This window comes from Sylvia atricapilla, chromosome 2 (genome assembly GCF_009819655.1).
Source record: "Sylvia atricapilla isolate bSylAtr1 chromosome 2, bSylAtr1.pri, whole genome shotgun sequence".
Lineage (NCBI taxonomy): Eukaryota > Metazoa > Chordata > Aves > Passeriformes > Sylviidae > Sylvia > Sylvia atricapilla.
This window is the reverse complement of record NC_089141.1, coordinates 55,502,770-55,524,649: the sequence shown is the minus strand read 5'-3', so window position 1 is coordinate 55,524,649 and position 21,880 is coordinate 55,502,770. Positions and strand designations below refer to the sequence as shown.

General features: G+C 36.4%; 1 protein-coding gene across 1 annotated transcript in view; it reads right to left on the bottom strand.

The window, feature by feature from the left end:
- Window positions 1–21,880, bottom strand: part of VWA8 (von Willebrand factor A domain containing 8) — a 183,655-nt gene that overhangs the window by 47,912 nt on the left and 113,863 nt on the right. The window contains exons 27-35 of the mRNA XM_066313338.1: window positions 15,276–15,384; window positions 14,213–14,351; window positions 12,310–12,512; window positions 6,184–6,300; window positions 5,648–5,712; window positions 5,423–5,548; window positions 4,691–4,800; window positions 2,533–2,687; window positions 601–802 (exon numbers count right to left, since the gene is read on the bottom strand). Of these exons, the coding sequence (XP_066169435.1) occupies window positions 601–802; window positions 2,533–2,687; window positions 4,691–4,800; window positions 5,423–5,548; window positions 5,648–5,712; window positions 6,184–6,300; window positions 12,310–12,512; window positions 14,213–14,351; window positions 15,276–15,384 (1,226 nt within the window). The remainder of the gene's footprint in view (window positions 1–600; window positions 803–2,532; window positions 2,688–4,690; window positions 4,801–5,422; window positions 5,549–5,647; window positions 5,713–6,183; window positions 6,301–12,309; window positions 12,513–14,212; window positions 14,352–15,275; window positions 15,385–21,880) is intronic.

Here is a 21,880-nt window from a genome sequence, read left to right as displayed (position 1 = left end):
GATCATGAACTTGTGAGTTTGCTGTGGAGATGCAGAGGTTCAAAGAGGCACCAGATAAACTTGTGGACAATAGGTCCATTAAAGGAGATTTAAAGCCTGAGGCAGAGATGTCCTCTGCAACATCCCCAGCAAAACAAGTGCAAATGTTGAGAAAGTATGAAGAGAAATACAAAGAAGTGGACAGGCTCATATGCATTGCCAAAATAACCTCGTTTATTGTCCCTGCTGGGGGAGTTTTCTGAGAGAAGTCTGAGTTTATCACTGCATCTCTGCATGACACTGAGCAGAAGCTAGAAATACTGGTGAAGGCAAATTGCTGAACTGGAATGGTCATATTCTATTACTGGGTTTCCTCTGTAGACAGAGGGAAATCCCATCTACTGTGGTATCTACAGCAGACACCCTGTTAATTCCTCAGAAGTATAATTCAGCATGCTAATATGATTCAAATTAATTTTAAAACTATGTGCAACTGCACTCTTTCTTTCCCAAATACCTATTCTGTGACTATTTAAGAACATTCTGGAAAAATTAATGAGTGATAGCAGATTGCAAACCAAAAAACAAGTGTGTTGCAGCACAAGTACATGAACCTCTTACCTTTTGGGTAAATGTCTTTCAGAGGCACATCTCCAGGTGCTAAAATCCGTACTATTTGATTAGAAGCCAATAAAGTAACACAATTGGTTTGTTTTGCAGCTCCTGTTTTCCTCTGGGTTCCATAATAAAATTGATCAGAAGGAGAAGCACGCTTGTGACTCAGAGAGGAGTTTCTTTTCCAGCTATACACTTCACTGGGAGACTGCAAAAGAGAAGGTGTCTACTGAAGAAAACATTACTATTATTAAATCTAAGAACAAACACTTCTTGATAAGTTCCACTTCTTATTTAATTTCAAATCAAATGTAGCTATTGTAGTCACTTCTTATGCTACCAAATGACAAAGAATGACCTGGATTATTTTGTCATCAAAAACTCCTATAGGGGTGAAAACCAACAAACTATCTACATGAGTTTTAGGCATCAAGATGCTCTGAAGATCTGAAGTTGAATCAACTTTTTTTAAATTTGAACCAGGAACCAAAAGCATTGAAATAATGTAATTTGGAATCAAACTGTTAGGTTTCTACTAATATAAATGCAAACAGGTATTTCAGTAATAAATTTGAAGCTAAGGAATAACACTGGGACTTTGCTCCAGGTTCAGAGATTTAAGTGAAGGTCTCCACATGAAAGCCAGTGGTTTCATCTCCCACTGTGGTTGAAAGAGCCTGGCAAAAAAATCTCATCTCAAAGGTCTCAGTGTTTGGTAAACTGAGCATTGCTATTACAAAAAAGAGCTCAGATACCTTGTTCATACTAAACACCTACACCACCAGCACTAAACACTGAATCTGAAGTTTTGCCCCATCACTCTTACATCCACCCTCAGCACACCCTCTCTGAAATTCACATGGCTATCTGAAGCTATGTCTGAGGAAAGATGGTACCTCACTCTAAATCAGGCAGAGCCAAAAATGCTTCATCACCCACACTGGTGTGTTAGTATTGAAGCGTGCAGCTTCTTTAGTGCTCCCTCCTCTAGACAACCTCCCTTTGCCAGCAATAAACTCATATCTATTGTAAGCAATAGAAAAAGCTTGAATAAACCATCTAGTAATATAAAACCAAACCAAGGAAAACTCAAAAGCTAACTGCAGAGATGGTCTTACTGACAAAAACATGTTTTTGAATAACTTTGGACTGCAAAGAATTTTCTTCTGTCATTTGGCTTTCCCAAAATTTATGTCTATTAACAGTTATATTTTCTATTTTGCCCCAATTTAACAAATAAACATGATGCACAATTATTTATTCCATAACCATTACTCTTTTTAAGTACCATTAGGTGGTAAATATAAAAAAGATCCAAAGAATTAAACATACTGCTTGTATTTTCCCTGTGTTTTCTTTTACTCCTTGCAACAACCCTAGTCATTTGATTGCTAAGTTTCACTTTCTTTTCTGTTCCTTTTCTAACTGTGTCATGGCAGAGACCACACTTACATGCAGTATTTACACTTAGCTACATTATTCAGTAGTGAGCAGGATTTATAGTTCCGCTATAATTTTCTGTATCTTTTTTTCTTTTTATTTAATCTAGTCTTGCTACTTGCTGCACAGTGGGCAAAAAGTTCACACTGAACAATTCAAAATTATACTGATATACTTCTTCTCAGAGGTTATGCTTAATTAAAAAACTGTAAAAACACATAATTATTTAGAAAATATTACTCTATCCAGCACTGTTCAGAGCTCACCAAAAATGAATTTTGTCTGTGCTAGATACTGTATTGTCCCATTTTTTACTACCTAAAATACCACTGACAATCGTCTAGATTAGATTACCATAACAAATGGTGTACACTACATGAATTTGTCCCCTGCTGTCATTCCTTTCTTTTTCCAAATCATTTGATAAACAGGTACTTAATGGGTTACAGAATAAATGAGACCACATTATTTCATCGTACAATACTGCTGAGTATTTACCAAGAGATCTGGGAAACCAATAACAATAGTAGCATAATTATGCTCATCTGAGAAGATCCTGTTGGGGGAGCTGATCTTTTGTCCCACAGCTGCACTGAGGTTTTCTGAAGATAGCTGGTCAGTTGAAACTGCATGAGGCACACACAATTCTGACACTAAACAGGAAAATTAAACAAAATGAAAGTCATTAAATCCAGATGTGCAATAGGATATTATATTAACTGTAAGAGTGCTGAGCACTGAACACTGGCTATTACTTTGAGCATAAAATTACTAAAAAGCAGAAGATCTGATTATACTATACTATAACACAGAGGAGAAGGAAGTAATCCTATTTTTGTAAAGTCAAGTACTTAAAATCAGGAAATAGTAGCTTTGTAGTCGCTTATACCACTTAATTTTGCCCTCTGCTGTACAAATGAGGCAGGAAGTCTATGGAGTAGAACAGAACAGCATGTGATCTCATTGAAAATTGTTATAATACAAATGCACCAAAAGGCAAAACATAGGTTTGCACAGGTAAGTGTCAATGTGACATTTCTTGGTGACTCTCTTGCTGTCTTTGCAATTTAAATAATGTTGTTTGTAATGCATTTCTTTTCAATTATGGTCTGGTTTTCGTTGTCTTTAAGCTAAGAAAAACTGAATTTTATTCTGTGCATCTGTGAGAGCCCTTTACCTTACCTCAAATTACCAACACAGTCAGAAGCTGCTATCTTTAGTTCTGCACTGTTTCCACTTTGATGGGCACAAGACTGTCTTGTTTACATGGCAGTGGGAGAAAATCTTTCCTCCCTCAAAGGATAAATAGTCTGCGTCAGCAGTAAACCCACACTGGTTTACCTTTTTTTAGTTCTCCTGCCATAGATTCTGCCTCAATTGCAGGAACAGGCTGAGGATGTTACATTTGGGGTTTGCTGGATGATTTGGAAAAAGGTGGACAGGGGATATGACAATATTTCAGAATAGAAGAGAAGAAACAAGATAACAAAGGATAAAAATAGCACAGAAAGCATGCAGGAATAAACTGCCCACAGATACTTTGAGACTGGAAATTATAATAACATTTCTACCCATCTGAGGAACGATACTCCAGAATGTTTTCTAAATAAGGTAGTAAGAGGAAGGAAACTACTGTGTTCTGATAGCACTTGATAAGTTGGTAGAGTAAACTGTACAAGAGTTAAAAAGGATTCTGGTTATTTAGGCTATGGTTAGTTTTTGGTATCCACCTGGTTGCTTTTTATGTAAACGAAGCCCTATTATTTGTCAATAACATTTGTTTGTACCATGTTTCCACTGTGTTAATCTCCTTTTTCTTATTTATGCTAGCCACAAGAACCAGAACAAAACTTGTTCCTTCTTCAAGAGATATGAAGTGCCATTTGTCTCTCTGATATATAATGACCAAAACCTATGAATTTTTAAGTGGGATGCACATGTACTTGCAGTCTTATTAAACCAAGCAGACAAAAGATTTTGTGCACCACGATCAAATGCTCAGTGTTGAAAATGCTATTAGATTTGAAGACAGACAAATCTTACCAGGCAGAATGACAACCACTGCAGATCTCCGCCTTACTGTGTTAACTAAGACATGCCTCAATGCCTAGCACCATCTGGGAATTTTACTGATCAGATTCTCCCTATCTTTTAACACAAGTGTGATGGCCCCAATGGCCTCCTGCACTCTATCAACAGAACTACAGAAACTGTGACTTCTGTTTTAACAGTGGATGGTTTGTATTTTTCTAAGGGTTGGGAAAGGTTTCCTAGCTCATCTGAGTGTGAGTAGCAACAGTCTACAGCCTGGAATCGTTTGTATATTTGTTCCCTTCGATTCCTGTCCTAATTCCCGCCTAGTCATCTTTCTTCCTTTTCCAGTCAACATGCTCGTCTGTTTGCTGAAATTCCATGACTGAGGGTCTTGAACACTACAATGAAACAAAGGTGGTTTATTCAAACAACTTGAAGTTTGAGCATGGAATTTGCCATGCCTTAAGAAAAGCGGTTATTGTTAACCAAACATGATAAGGGGGGAAAAAACAGCATCAGAGATGGTTATTTAGACCTTTAAAGAGTCTTGTTTAAGCAGCTGCAAACAGAAATGACAAAAGGAACACAAAAAAAAGGAACTAGCCAAGCTTCCATTCAATACCTGTTGTTAAGCCAAATCCCATGTCAGCTGGCTCTTCACTCAATGCATGCAGCTGGCAAACCTCACTGTCTTGAGCTTCCATATGGGCACGCTTGGTTAAAAGAAATTTCCTGTAAAAGATACGCATTTATAATAAATCCCAATTAAACTTGTCACTCTAAACAAGGACTTTTATCTTCTGAAACAGTGAAAACATTCTACATTTATATAAACAAGGTTATCAACACCTTTTCCTAAAATTAAATATTATTTCCCAAACATCTGTGAACTAGGAAAGAGCAGGCCAGCAAGTGACAGATTTGTCTTCTGGTAATGATTTACACACTTTCATCTGCTGTGCATTTATAAAAATGAGACAGCAGAGTAACGTTTCCTTCATGTGACCATGAAAGAAAAGGAAGCAGGCGCTAACTCTGGACAACATATCTGTATTTCCAGAGATTTGTCCACCAACATCCTCATTTTTAAAGATCAATATCATCTCAGTAAAATTAATATTAACATGCATATGATCAAAGCTAGTCTAGACTTTCAGAGGCTGGCTCCTCAGTTCCTATCCTAAAAGTCTACCTCCATTTTCACCACAACAAATCTGCATCTTAAACATCCACTTTTAAAGTCTAGCCAGTTTCACAAACAGAAAAAACACTTTGAGACCAGGAGTGAAACTCCTGAACACAAATGAGACACAAACAACAAATAATGCCATCAAGAAAACTAGGCTGAACGAACTTGTTTGTTTCGTTTTCCACCAAGAGCCACCGGTCCTCAGCCACCAGGAAAACAGATTTCAGACTGATTGGAAGTGAGATGGTATGAGTTTGACCCTCCAGTACATCCAGTACAATAAGGTGGTTTCTATAAAATTGGAAGCCAAGGAAATAATTATCAGGTAGGGATATTCACAAGGAGATCCGATATAAATCGATTTAATACAAGGGTATAATTTACTCTCACCCTGTTTCCTTGTAGAATACCAGCCAGTTTTTGTGTGAAAACTCCCGGCACATTTTGTAGTTGCTCTGTACAGAAATACGTCATAGGATAATTAGTATTTGTTAGACTTGTCCCAGTGAGTTTCCCTGACTCCTCTGAAAGTGTACTAGTTTTTTTCTTTTACTTAGAAGAATCCACAGCTTTAATTACCTCTCAGAATGCTATCTAGCTTGCCTTGTTCCTAGTAATAAATTGTATAATAACTGAGTTAATTATTTTGGACATAATTAGTTGTAACAAAATGTTCCACTATGTCCAGTTCTAGCCCTAAAAAGGGATATTTAAAGACACGCATCTTCAAAAAATTTATTTATACTTAATATATCAATATTCCCTGACAATGCTATTTTACATGTAAGATATTTAAACATACATAAGAGTAAACAATTAAATACTTGGGCTGTATAACCAGGAAAAACTTAATGATCCTGTTTTTCCAATACTGACATTTGCTTTTAAAAAAACTTAGTATAAGAGGAGCAGGTGCTATTCCTCACCACATCTTCTTTGTTGCTCCACCAAGATGTTCTCTTAGGAGAGTCTTGAGCATCTGGTGAGATCAAAAGTCGGTGAAGGGCACCGTTGCTTGTATCCAGCAACAAAACAACATTGCTCTGTAAATGAAAAGCAGATCCATGTACATCTCAAGCTCATTTAAGAGACTATAACAAATCTATCTGGAGCGCTTTTGCCACTCGAGCCACTTAGGACATTTGAAAAGATGATCTGGATTTTGCTGCAAAATGTAAGCTGGATTTTCTTGGTTCATTTCAAAGGTAATGGAGAAGCTAAACTGAAGAGGTTATGGACATGCAAGGGCTGGAATGATATTACAGTTTTTCCACAGCATTTTTTCTATACATCTCACATTCACTTCTGCATAAATAACCTCTAGGAATTGGGCTAGTATGGCTTACATGTCATACTCGTAGACAATAGTCATTCAGGGCCAACCTTAACTGCATCAAATGACATTCAAAAGGTACAAAGGAATAAGTTAATTAAGCCTTGGGTTCAATATTTTGTTTGCCATTCAAGGAAATGTTCAGTTCTACAAGGACATTGGGTTCTGCAAGGACTTACTAAAAGTAAACTGCCTACGTACAACATGTGCAATAACGCACAATAGACGTTAAGGAAGTAAAACATAAATTCCCACAAATTCCCCTAAATAAAACAAATACAAACAATCTGAGTCACAGCAGTTTTGTTCTTTTTGGGTACTCTTCATACTTTCACTAGAAATATTTCTGAGAGTTAACTTTAATAATGACAGTAATTTGAAACTAAATATGGTAAAGTATTTGAAATATTATCATGTTATTTGGACCATTTGGGAATTTCAGTTCAAGTTCAATATTTCTAAAAAAAGAAGCTTGCTTATGTACTACAAACTGAAATTATAGAAATGTGGTTCAGGAAAAAAAAATAGAACATTTGATTTGTATTCTGGTTCTCTGCCATATTTTGTTTATACAGTTCTGAAACAGCATTAACCTTCCACGTGAGATAAAGAACACATATGAATCAATTACATTCTTCTACTTAGTGTTAAACTTACGAGAGCAGTTGGTTGTATAAAAAGCTTCTCTACTCCACCCCTTTTGATGTTAATGGTTTCCTTCTGTGCTAAGTGACTGATGTATATTCTGTCTGTGTTCAAGAATAGATTTTTGCGTCACTTGTGAACACATCCAAGAGCAGCCCTGGCAACTCTTCAAGTGGGGTGGGAGAAGACTTTGGTGTGCAATTCTGCTCTGTTTGTTCTTGACTGGGAGAAAAGTAACCTTTGGGTGACCTCTCGACCCCAATGTCTGGAATTCCAAACTCTGGACAGATGCAATAACCAATCTTGTGAAGTGGTGTGTCTTTATTTTTAGTTACAAAGTTTCCCTTTCCTTACTGCTGTTTTTATTTTAGCTAGCATTTTCCTCTAAAAAGTTCTTAAACCAAACAGGGCTGTGACTTCATTTTGCTGGTATGGGAAGTTGTTCCTTATGGTTTTGCAGACAGAGGGGAAGAGCTTGGGGAAGTTTCAGAGTGGGACAGTGCAAATAATTCGGTTTAACATTCTTGTATTCTTTTCCCCAAACTCACTGTCAGTTTTGATCTGTTCTGCCCTCAGTGGTCATGTCCTGAGCAAGCAAGCCTGCAAGCACACTGCTTCAGACTGAGGTTCATCCTTAGCCTGGCAGGGTAATCATACAACTTCTTGCCTCCTGTCCCACCTTTTCTATTAGAGCTACTCTAGGATCCCTTCAGTGATAAAAACATAAAAATCCTAACACTGTAAATATTAGGCACAGATACAAACATAAACACACTGTTCATCAGGTTCCACTGGAAAAAGTCTATGCAAGAATTTATGGTTTGGGGCTCAAACTGTCACAAGCTTCCTGAGTAAGGAAATGGATGCAATAGACTACTGGCGTTTAATCAATGCAAGTGGTGTCTTTCAGGTGATCTGGAGACTTTACTGTATTCAAGATTTCAGTGAACTGAGAACAACAAGTAGTGGTATAACTTTGTGCTCATGGAAAATAAGCCTTCTCCCATTCTACAGAAAGCGCACACATTTCTATATAAGCAGACCTTTACTATAAGGTGTACTCATAGAAAAGGAAAGGCTTACATAATATAAAAAAAAAAAAAAAAGAAGAGAACTGGTTTTTGAAGAAAATAAGAAAATACACCCTTTGTTCTGACGACATACATCAGAATATCATGCGGACTGGAGGTTACAGAGGTTACTACTACTATGTTACTGGTATTTCCATATTCAGGTCCTCACTTGTGCTTCAGGCCAGATCACAAACTGTTAAAAGAAGTCTTCTTTTAAAAAATGGTTGCCATCTCCTACATATGGTGAGTGAGGTGGATCTCTGTGTCAGTTTCTGTGCCATAGACTCCCTCAACTCCCTTTTTATCAGAGAGCTTTGACAGAACTGCAGCAGCATGTGAGACAGGGAGAAGCATTTCCCTCTCTCCCCACCCCACTTCCTGACCAAGAAAGATGAAAGCAGAGTTAAAGGACGCTGGCAGGACACTGCCTGAACAAAGCTTCTTGTGCTCCCTGAGGCAGACTGTAGGTTACTCTGTTTGTCCAGTCGTAGCCTTTCAACACAGTAAAGTGCTTGTAAAAAATCCTCAAAGTGTGCTGTTAATTTATGGGCAAATCAATTCTTCATGTGCAATTTTCCCCTAAAACCTCATATAAAATCATGCATAAAAGTTATCAAAATCCTTTTCTGCCTGTACTTGTTCTCCTTCTGAGTAGTAGAAGTGATAGATGCAAAAAGAGAAGTGCATATGGAAGGCACAAACTTCAGCAGGAAATAAGAGTAGGCCCTGAACTACTTGTGGTGAGGACAGATGGCAGAGACATTGCTGCTTTGAAAAGATGAATGCAGTTCCCATCTTACAAAGAAGTTCTTTGAGATTTCTGCAGTCCTTTCAAAGTCTATGAGTTTAGTCTGAACAAAAAGATAGAGCCAAATCAGCTCACACTCACTGAGACCAATGGCCACCATGAGGAATAAAATCATCTACCCTTTCTTCCAAGAAGATGTAAATGTGGCTTAAAATCAGATAATACTCCCACCACTTGTGCCATTAAGTTAAATTCCTGAGAAGTTTGCTTTCAGTAAATTTTTATTTAAAAGGACAGGAAGAAATGGTGATTTTTCATTTTATTTCACTGGAGGGCTCTATCTAGATGGATAGAATCTGGGAACATGATAAAACACACAAGCTTATCTGAAGAGTCACAATACGATCATTTAAACTTTTCCAATAAGGTTAGCATCCATTTAAAATTGTTCTTTTTTACAACTTAGTCAGAAACATTATTCTCCAAAGATCTTTATTAAAAGAAAAAAAAAAAAAAAAAGCTGCTTTTGGTATTGTCTAATTAATGGGTGATACTGATTATTATGAAATTGCACTTGCCATGTGGCCCTTTTATTTAATAAATGCAAGTTCTTATTTCTGCAAATACTGTTAATACTTCTTAGTCTTTTTGCAACTAAACACAGATGAATCTTTAAAGCATCAAACACAATATTTATATTATTTTCCTTGTTTTGTCTGATGTACCCCAGCACAACTTGTAGCCTTGTAGCCTTGCTAAAAATGCAGACGTGCCACTAATTTACTTTTCTTAACATGTGAATGCTTCAAGTTCTGAGTGTATGCTTGCGAGTGATCATAGTACACCCAAAGGTAGGCATCTTGACTATATGCCAAACCTCCTTCTGTAGACAGTGGAAAGATAGAGGCATTTTCAGAGGGCAATTAGACATGTTTTACTTTAGCTGAGATGAAATGCTTTTCAGGCCACCTTTATTTTTCCAGCAAATACAGAAGGTACTTAGATCACTATCTTAGACTATATGCTTACCTGCTAACATCAATAATAATGGATTAAATTTCATATACACCAACATCCATCTCATTTCACAGATGCACAAGAACATGATTTTTCCATGGCTCCAATGCATGGGTCCCTCTTGTGATTCAGTGGGAACTGGAGATCCTAACAGTTGAACCCCAACACAGGGAAGGATAGCAGTGGCTGTGAACACTATAACAGCAGCACTCATCTAACTATGTTTTAGTGCCTCACTTGAGAACCAATCACAAATAAATTACCAATGTAGTCCATGGATATGAGCATGCAGCATACAAGAGAATAATTTTTCTTCTTTTTTTTTTGTTTTCTAAGTTACTTGCTTAAGTTCTCAAGAAGTCTAAAATTACTGTTGGACAGTGCCCTAAGAATAGGACTTTTTGCAAACAAGTTTGCAATTAAATGAAATATATTTTCAGAAACAGTAAGGTCTGCCTTAATGGTAAAAATATGTAAAAAGTCCTAAGAGAATGCAAAAGATTCAGAATATTTTAATTCTGCGTTATTTTCCAGTGTAAAACAGGCTTATTTACAAACAAGATGTATTCACCTGTAGCACTTGCCAAGAAAGGCAAGTCTGAAAGTGGGAAAACATAAGCTTTGTCAGAGTAAAACATGATGTTACAGTGTGACTGAAGTCTGTTAAGTCTGACATCTGTTAAGGGACACTGAACTACCACAGTTTCTCCACAGAACAAATTTTATTTCAGAGTCTGAAAAATGTATCCATCATACCATCACTAAAAGCTATATTCCACGAGGACAGCCAAAACCAGACTCTGAGATAACTACCTAAAGGTTCATGGAATAACCTTCATTTCTGACACCAGATGCCACTGTGATTTGGTTAAAAACAAAATGGTAGGAATTTTGGAGATTTGGAATGCAAATAATATTGCTGGCTTTATATTAAAAAGTGTGAGATGTTCTAAACACTCTTAGATACAAGATAGACTGCCATCTGTTTTTGCTTCCTGCATCAACTTCACTGAAGAAAGCCAAAAATTATTTAGAATAAAAAAAAGTGCTATGTGCACCTCAATATAGCCTAAATGGTATTTCTATAGCTGTTCAAGGACCAGGCAACCTTGGAATAATATTGTTTCCAGTTTGCATTGGAAAGTATCCATTAGGCAGCTGCACCTGTATAGGCAGTTCTACCAAAGGTAGAAGAATTGCGTTTCTCATAAGGCACTGAGCTTAACTGCAGCATCTGACATCAGAAAGTGGCATCAACACTTGACAAATGTTCTTGGAACATTATTGCAGAAATGCCTGAAATGACTGAAAACTATTAACACCCCAACTCAATGTAGGAAAGGTTCTTCTGGACTGAAGTCTCTCACCTACTGAAAAGTCGACAGAAGAAATTCAAAGAAAGGAAAAACCAGCCAACAATAATGATCAGATTTAATAATGGCCTGCATCAAACCACAATGACTGGTAGGTAATGTCATAAACCGTTATTAATGTCAAAAAATGAACAGCAGCTGCCTAGTATATACTGTTGTCTCTTCCCACTCCTGGGCAAAGAAGTTTTGAATTAGAAATGTTACAGTCAGCTCACAGATAGTAGGGGAAAGTGCAAAGTACGCAATAGTTCTCTTTAAAAAAGCATTTGAGTCAAATCAATAGTGAAATTGTTAGTGGTTCTCATTTTGCATTGTTATGTCAAGGCTTACCTAGTCTTCCTTCTAGCCTTGACACTTCACAGGTTACAGAAGAAATACAAGGATTCACAAAACAACTATGGAGCAAATACAAGCAACATTTTGCTCGGTGACTCAGAAAACTTCTCTTATATACTAGTTGAAAGTAAAAGGGAGACAAGATTGGAGCAGAACTTAAGTTCACATAAAACACTTTACTCTGTACTTTGCAAACATATGCTGTTTGACTGAGACTCCTGAACCTGACCCCCTCTTCCCCCTCTCTCCCATAAAGCCAATCTCCCTCTATCAGTAAGAGAAGATAAGCAGGTAGAACTCAGCTTCAAGAATAGAAGAGGACATTGTCCAGCTAAAGAGTGCAAGAGGAAAATCTCCATGTAAAAACTAAAGCTGAAGGCAACTCCCAAGCTACAAGTAGAGTAATAGAGAACATTCAGCAGGAGGTAGCCTTGTCCAGTCTATAGAGGTAGTGTCTCCAGTGACATACTCTCATGATACTACTTCGCTCATGACTAAATATTTAGCTGGAATTTAATTTTTTTTACCTCCTCTTCATGTAGAACCACTTGACCTTTAAGTGGATTTCCCAGTGGTGCTGCAGTCACAAAAGGTTGCCAGACACTTCCAACTGTTCTTGGGAAGAGGTCATAAAGATCCACAAAGTATCCAGTCTTACTAGAAACGTTCATGAAGTACAAGGAAACAGGATTACATGTAGTAACATAAAGAACATTTCCATGTTCCTCTTCTGAAATAAGAAAACAAAAAAATGAAAGGCTACTGACATTGTGTATTTCTCTTCTGGGAAAAAATATGCCATAAACTTGACAGATGATATAGCAAAAAATACTGAAAAATTACTACCGTTGACAAGGGAGATAAAGAGAAATGATCTCTTGATATTAACTAAATGTTAACAGGCAGAACCTTGCCACAACACTTTTAACTCTAAACAAGTAGTCCAAGACATATTTATGTAGCCATGACTGTAGTGTCTGCCAGTTGCTAGTATGTTCATCTGATTTTATTTATAATCTTGTTTCTTCTTCTTTCTCTATCTTATCCTCCCTTAAAATTAATGTATTTAATAATTAAACACAGGTTGAATGCAAACAATGTACAGAACTTTTCACAGAAACCACCTTCCTAAATAATTTCAGACAATTCTTGAAACCAATACAAAGCTACCTAATTTCTGTTTTGCTTCAGTGAAAATCTGCTAATGTATTTGTAAATTGAACTGCAAGTAGAAAGAGCAGCATTCCAGTATTGATCATTAAAGATCTGCTTATAATACATAATAATTTTTAGACTGATGCCTTGGAATGGCTACCTAGAACAGAGGATAGACATAGTCAGAGAATAAAGGAGGTATTTATTAAAGGCCTTTAACAGATACACCTTGTGCAGTGTAGGAGCCTCACAGAAGCTACACCCCAAGTGGATACAATCACGTGTTTTTCAGGCATTTATAAGTTTGGTCTATTTGCATATCAGGCGTTAATTGTCCAATTACAGCTTCAGGTAATGAAGTCACATTCCCCCAGTTTTCTCCACCCCCAATTTACATTTGTTCACACTTTTTGGGGCATGAGGCTGTGAGGGTGACCTCGGTTCTAAGACCTGGAAGGATTGTTTTGTCTGAGCAAAATGAGAAGAGAGCTTACTAACACTTTATATGGAGTTCAGAGTTATACACTAATGCAGTACAGAATCTGAAAAATATAAAAGCTGAAAACTTAAGGCATCAAGACATGCTAATGATGAACCCTAAAAACATTAATGAATATTTCCAATGGTGCAATTCCCTCTGGGACATAAGCTGTAGAGGTAACTAAGGCAGGGTTTGGTCCAGTGAGAAAGAATCAGTATGAGAACAGAGAAAAAACCAGCATTCTCCCAGTCAAAAGATTTATATTAAAACTGAATTTAGAGAGGAAAACTCAAAGATTTGTTTTTGTCAAGTAATGCAGTGCTGAACTTACAAATTTAACAAGCTTGCAATTTTGTGGTTGTGTTCTACTTTAATTACACATCTTTCTCTTAGTTTGAGAAAGATGCATATCCTTAGAATGACTCAGTGGGATTATGCACCGTTTTCAGTGGTTTATTTTTGTACTTCACCTACTATTTGAAAAAAAGTGGAAAAAGGTAAGTTATTCCTATATTTCACTCTCATACTCCATATTTAATTAATTCCCGTATTACAATCCCTAGTATTATTCCTATACTCTACTGCAAGCATATCTAGAAATACACACCACTGTAAATGCACTGGAGGGTTGTTACTACACTTGAAATCCCTCATACTGCCCTTTTATATTCTGCCACTGGCTATTAGCAAGCACTTAAAAAGTCAGCAGCCCAGTCCCTCCTCATCTCCAGGACATCTCACCTCTTTGTAATATTGCAGATCATTAAGAAAGTCAGTATCTTTTCTTACTGTACCTTTTGTTACTGTGACATCGCAAACTAAGTTAATTTCATCTAAAGGCAGTGTCCAAAAAGCAAGTTCTTCTGTGAAACTGATGGACCTGGCTTCATGTCGTTCCAGTGGAAAGCCTTGAATATTTAAGTACACAGGGCCCTAAAACAAAAAATAACCATGAGGGCTGCCTAAAATATTACACTCCACATTCTTTATGAAAATACAGAAGTCATCTTCACGTTGTAATACTCTCAACAATAAAAAAACTAAATAATTTTTTATTTATTACTAAACAAATTAAATAGAAAAGGAAAAGCCCTTTCAATAAACTCTGAATGTCCACACTACCATTTCCTTTATGGTATAAAAACCTCATGCCTCTCCTCTTTAGTCTTTTCATGGTTAGAAACCATTATGATTTAGTAGCACAAGGAGATATAATGTATTGATAAAACACAGTTTATACAAGGAAAATACCAAAATATTTATTTCAAAGAAATTATATGGCAATTTCTTACTATATAAAGTTTAAATCTCATCCATACACCCCATTTGAAGTACAGGTTTTTCCTTACTCACTGGAGTAAGGAATAATTACTGAAGTTAAGCCAAGAACTCAGAGCTGAAAAGGAATTAGAAACTTTGGCTGCAGATCAAATTGTACCAAAGGTTCAGGTTCAAAGTGCAAAAGACTTGTAAGTCTTCAGCTGAAGGCGAAATAGAAACAGAAAACAGCTATCTTTTCAGTCTCTGATCTCAGCCAAATATTGAGATCTGGGGCCATCCCCAGGCCATCCCCTAACATTTTTTCAGATAAGGTATTTTCAATATCCTTAGAAATACTTATTTTCAAGAACTTCTGGCCAAGCTTACTGATTTTCAAGTACATCTTACACTGTGAGGGCTAGGTATACAAAAAGGCAATTTTTCGAGCCAGTATAAAAAGTCCAAGAACAAGCCACAAGGACTATGCTTTATATACACTCTTTCTCCTGAAGAAATTAATCACATTTTAGATTCGTCACACACCAATACAGAAAACCAGTATTACATGAATAAAAAAAAATAATTTAAAAGACAAACCTTTACATCTATTTTTTGAGTTTCTGATGGACACAGCATTTTCTTTTGTGCATTTTCTGGCTGAACAATTTTCCAGTAGCCCATGAACTTATGATCTGGTAATGGCAGTCTGTCAAATAATGTAGGAACAAATGAAGTTTAACATTTATTAACCAGTAAGTGATATGGAATAAATAATTTAGACAACTGCATTTTTCCAACAAAATATATCTGAAGACTCTCCCGCAAAAAGTGCTTCCTTGCTAAAATATTTAATTCCTTTTTAAATCATAAAAATTTTAGCCTTCTAGACTCCTAATACAGACACAATCTAAGTAGTATCAAAAAAGAAGAAGTAATGCATATAATACGGCCTCAAAAGGAAAAGTTTTCCAGTCTGAATTATGTGAGATATATCCATCTCTTGCTTTGCTTTATTTGGGTCAGGCAGGTTGTGACAGCACCCCTTAAAGAAACTCCTGTCAGTAGCTCACTCTTCGAAAAGACCAACAGAAAAAGCTAGGTAAGCACTGTGGCTCATTAACCATGCAATTAAAGTTCTGCAAATTATTTGTTTATTTTACCACTGCTTACATGAACAAAGGCAAAGGAATACAGACACGAGAGTATCTCATTGCCTTCTGGCCAGTACCATCTACAGAAAGGACAGGAACATCTTCAAAAGCCACATTTGCTTGCCTTGGTCTGATTTCCTCACTTCTGTGTCTTTTATCTAAGGAAGAAATATGTGGACCCTAGCAAAACCCATTTATGTAGGGAAAGAAAATGCTGATGTGTGACAATGTAGCATCACAGCAAAATACAGACAGTGCAATCTTCTTTCTCTTTTCTTTCTTTCTCTTTTCTCTGAAGTGATTTACAGCTGCTGAAAGCTGTTTGACTCGATTAATTGGCATGGATACCTTCAAGCTAACAAACTCATAACTTTTGGCTTCTTTTCTTTGGGACTAGTCGCTCCTAAAGAGACCTCCTTTGAAAACACCATTCTGTGTTACATGCTGTTGCACATTATTGTACAGCTACAGGACTTGGCAAGAGATAGAAGACATTCCTTCTCCCAGTTTCTATAAATATCTTCAAAGTCTATTTTAAGGAAGTTCTCTTACACTGTTTGTTAAAAGTATCTTCTCGGTCTCTTCTGTCCTATCTTATGATGCTTGTTCCTACTGCTACAATTCTTTTCCCTCTCCTCACCAACCAACCTGGCACTTTTGGATATTAGAGGTTTGTTTAATTTCTTCTCTATATTACTTTCAGAATAAGAAGGGTTCCGCCCCCCCCCAAAAAAAAAAAAAAATCACTTGGACTATATATAAAACTTAGAGAATTTTAGTTTTATTTTATTTTTCCCCTAAGAACTCATGGGAAAAGTCAGGAAATGAATACAGATATCTCTTAATCTTTGCTACTTATTCAGGAAAGATGTCTTAAGATTTCTTAATGGTATATTGATACCAAACCTCAAGCAACCAGAAGCCAGAAATCACAGGCATTCCCTCAGCTCCATCATCATTCTGTGTTTGGACCATCTGCCAAGGCAATCAGACAGCCAAGGACTGTTTTGCAAACAGAAAATGGTTTGGATGTTATACATCATTGGTGCTCACAGATAAATAAATGGCCAGCTGCCAGCAATGTGCCACTGGGGCAAGTAATGAGGAAAGAGTATCTCATTAATTCCCTCTCTTGATCAAAGAACAAGGAGAGTCTTCATTGCCTGTTTGCTGCCTGACTAAAAATACCAATAGATATCGATGTTTGCAGAATGATTAGTTTTGCATTTTTCCTCACTTCATTCTGCATTTTTCCATTCTTGCACCTACCTAATATAGCCAAAATTCTTCCCAAATGAAGAAGAGAAATTAAGCCAAATTAAAAAAACCCACAACAACAAAAAACCCCAAGTACATGGGATTGTGTTTTTACATGGCAAATGACAACATTCAACACCATTAGGAAAAAACACTCATGATGCACTATTTCAACATATACAAAATTCTTAGATACACTTATTCATGCAACCAGAAAAACAGACAAACCATTAAGTCACTAGACTAAATGTCAGTTTAGATGTCTATGAACTAGAATTTTACTTCAGGCTTCCATTTTGGTTTCTAAATTATTTGTTGGCAAAGCATTGGTTATGTCTTGAGCCACAAACCGTGCAAAAAAAAACCCTGGAGAAACCCTCTGTTTGCTCTATGACTCTGAGTAGCTTAACCTCTAATATGCGTATAATCAGCAACACTTATTTCCCATTAGCTCAGTGGAACAGCAGCTCTCACAAGGATTTGGACTTTAGTTTTAATTCCTTACACATTACTCCCATGGACAACATCCTAGAAATCAACAACTCTACTAATGACCATGAATAGCTATTAAAATTTAAAACAAAACATATGTTAACCAGCTCTAACCAAACACCCTGCTTTTTTATAGTAACAGAATTACAGACTGCATTCCCAAATAAGCATTTTCACTCTGTTTCAGCTTTCTGGAAATTTTCCTTGCTAATAGTTCCTCTCTTCCCTCAGAAAAACTGATTTCTACTTTTTCCTAAATTTTTGAGGTTTTGTTCTCTTCCCTGTTTCTGAATGATTTAGTTTCTCACAGGCAGCAGAGCAAGTCATCATAGATAGCAAAGAGGACAGAAATGTAGGTCTAAATTTCAGAATAAAACAGAAAGCAGAGTTCATAATATAAAGCTCTTTGTCAAGAGTACTAGAGATCTTATTCTTCCAGGGCCTGATAATTTTTTTTTCTTTGCTGTCTCACTGCTCTCTCATGTAATCTGGTCTAAGAAAGACGAAGAGTATTGAAGAAGCTGGCAGCATTAAGGTCTTACAATCAATCTGCTTCCTGAATGACTTTCAGGAGGGAGCGAGGGTGCAGAATGACTGGAACAATATATGTACACTGAAAATGTGTATACATATTAACAGCCTCCCCCGATGAATACATATGATACACACAGAAGTATAGAAATTACCTTCTTTTCTCAGGACTTATAATTACAACAAGCAAATTTTGAAAATAACTTGAAGTGACAGGACTAGTAAAAACTTCACTAGATGCTCCTGCCACACTGCTGTATTTCAAATTAATTAACCAAATAGCCTTTACATTAAAAAAAAGGTAGATAGAATACAGTGGAATAATCAACACTGGCAAAAATCTGTAAGGCAAAGAGATCTGACAGGTATAAAAAGTGCAGTAGCTGGGTAAAAATGGTACTAAAACTTCATTGGTCTCTCAAGCTGGGGTGTACAGAGCAACCTGTGAATTTTGTTTTCCTAAAAGCTCAAAAGGGTTTCCAGAACAGAAAAACTACAGGTAGACTGAATTATTCTTAGAAGAAATCCAAGATTTAAGAGCAAGTTCTAAGGAATTATTCCTGGTCAGTTTTTTAATTATGATTGTGTCAAAACCTGTTGCTTAAGGAAAATTCAAAATTGTTTATTCACCCTTAATTTTAGATTCTGGTTTTCTACATGATTACTGCTGTCCATGAAATTTATACATAGACAGGTATTTCATTCAGAAAACAGATTGCACAAAACCTACAGTTGATGAGGCAATTCTAAAAAAAATTACTATTTAGCCTGAATTTCTGCACGCACAGCCGCCAAAGGAGAAATTATCTGCCGAAACATATCTCTCTTGTGCTGCTAGAAAACTTTTCAAAGTGACACCTATAGAACACAATTTCTCTCCACTTTGTAGTCTTGATTTAAGAAAATAAATTTGGTTATGGGTATTTTAAAAAAATGATCAAAAAACAAAAAACCTAAATCACCAATGAACTGTGTTCAAAAAGTCAACAGAACCTGCTTTATGAAGTTATTTGTTTAGCTTTCAGAGAACATAGTAGAAGATGGCTAGGAATCTTGTAAAACTGAAGTTCCACTGAAAACAAATTTTTCACTGTCAGACATCGTATTAGTACAGCTGTGGACATGAACTATGACAGACAACAAAGCTGCTTAATATATGATCTTGTAAACCAGCTCAGTGCTGGCACAGAATGTATTACTCAAGGCCTCCAATAACAGTGTGTGCTCCATCTAGCTGAAAAGATTTCCATCCCACGTAACCTTTTTGGACTTAAGTAAGATACAGCTTGAAATGTGGAAAATTCCTTGCCAACCATGATTTAGCCAAACATATTTTGATTTGAATTCATTCAGTAGACATTCTGAAATAGACATTCAGTTGCATGTTAAAACTCCTGTTCCCTGAATATTCTCCTTCCTCAGCTGGCCCCTCAACACACAGGGTTTACAACAGATATGTATGATATGAGACATATCCAATAATTAACTACAGATTACCAGGGAGAAAATAAAAGCCACACAAAAGAATAGTCTCAAGAGAAAAACAAAGTTGTTGAAATTTACATATTTACATTACATATGAAACACCCAGTTCATATAAAACAAATATTGAAGTTACAGGAAGCACCTGGAAGTGAATAGTGATAGGAGGAAAACTACGGAATGGCAACTTCATCAAGAGTAAATGTCAGAATTAGGATTAAATGCTGTTTTACCTAGAAATTGCAGACAGTCTGAACTGTGCATGAAAATGGCAGATTAACATGAATTCAGAAAAATATGACATAACAGATGTCAATGGGAAAAACAAAATGTAATTGTACACATAAAGAAAGATAATGAGTTAGTTCCCTGAATAATTCATTTTACCTACTATGTCTTGGCAAACCATCACAGACAATCCATCTGCTTTACATACAATATTGATGAAAATTATAAACTAGTGGACAGGTGGTACCAGGAGACACAGACAGTATTTTAACACCTGACAATACTGAACATGTCAGTGCCTTGAAGAATGGTTATCCTATCTAGGAAAAAAAAAATAAAAACTGAAGAAAGCAAAAAGACCAAGTAAAGCATTCTTTTACAGGTCTAATATATGATGCTAATTTTGCTAATAAATAAATTAGTATCAACAAATTAATTTCTCTCTTGAAAAATCAACTACTTCAAGAATCATTCTGTAAATGGTCATTACACACAACCTAATATTTCCTTCCAAGACTAGGTATATTAATTCCAGAGTCTAATCTAAAATTCTCATAAGGGTCACTGCAAGCACCTGTTCAGTTTCTCCTGGATTTCAGCAATTTCAGCTGGATGCATACCTAAATAATTCTTCTATTGAGATCCTGTATTTTAGTGCATTGCTTATGTGTCTCATGGGGTTTTTTCCTATATTTACAGCAGTTATGCTGCAGCAGCAATTAAAATAATTCTGATTTATACAAGTTTTCTTTTCAATTCAGTAGTAGGTGACAGATTTCTTCAAAGCTTATTTTAATAAGAATTCATAAATTCTTTGATCCAAGACATGCCAGAGATCACCTGTATAAAGGAATCAGCATTTCACTACAACTATTTTCCTATTCCAGAAACTCCTGGAAATGTTTATATTCTTATACAACAATTTTGCTGTTGTATTACTAACATCCTCAGGCAGAGTTGGTTTGGACTATTATCCCAGTTTTTATATTACTTTAAAGAACTTCTGAGCAATTTATTATGATAGCTAGTAAGTCTTTAAAGTCTACCAAAAAAAGACTGGGGCACAGAAGTCATTTGTGAGGATATGCTGTTGTTGCTGGAACAACACAGAAATCACACCTAGAAATCACACCTTCAGATTGCCAGCTTGTGAGAGTCTAGAAGCAGGTAGGAAAACAAGCTTAAAACAGAAAGTGATCTTGACATGTCATAAAACCAATCTGAAAAAATCCAATACAGTAAGAAAAATGTAAGTGTGAAGAAAATTGATCACATTAAGTGAAGATGGGGTAAGAGCTCTGGAGGGTTTTGCAAAAAGGATGTGGAGATTACATTTAGAAAACCAGAGATGAGTTAAATATTGCATGAAATGCAAACATATTGGGCTTTTAAAATGTCAATACATTTCTATTCTGTACTCTCATACTACTGTACTTGGCTCTAGCAAAAATGAACTTGACCAATTTCACACCCAATACTTAACAATGGACATGCATCAAGGGAAGACAAGGAGCATAAAAGAAAAATAAAACCAGAAGCCTTAAAAAAAGGGAAGATTTAGAGGTGACTTTCTAGTGTTGAGGCTATTTAGAAACAAGACTGACTTGCCTTGGGAGGTTAGAGAACTTCATCTCTGAAGGTCTTCAGGCATGAATCACAAAATAAATCAGGTAAGTTTTTAGAATAATCTGCATCTTTTCTGAAGGAAGTGGGCTGGACTAGATTAACGCCATTATCCTATTCTCAGGTTCATGGAAAATAATAGAGAGGTCAGTACTCCAGTACCTTTTCTGGAGCAGTCCAAACAACATATACCCAATTACCTCAATGTGTCTGTCCATCACAGGAGCTTGCAATATGGGCTGGAACAGATTTGGAGAGATCATCTCAATGTTCTTTAACCTCAAGACAGAATCAACTCTGCCTAAACCTGAAATACATGGCTGTAATTCAAAGTGATCTACAAGCTCCATGGGAGGGAATCTCATGACTAAAACCAAGGTTGTCTTACAATGGAGGGCTAAGAACCTGAAATGCCAACTGTAGTGGATGCAAGCGAGG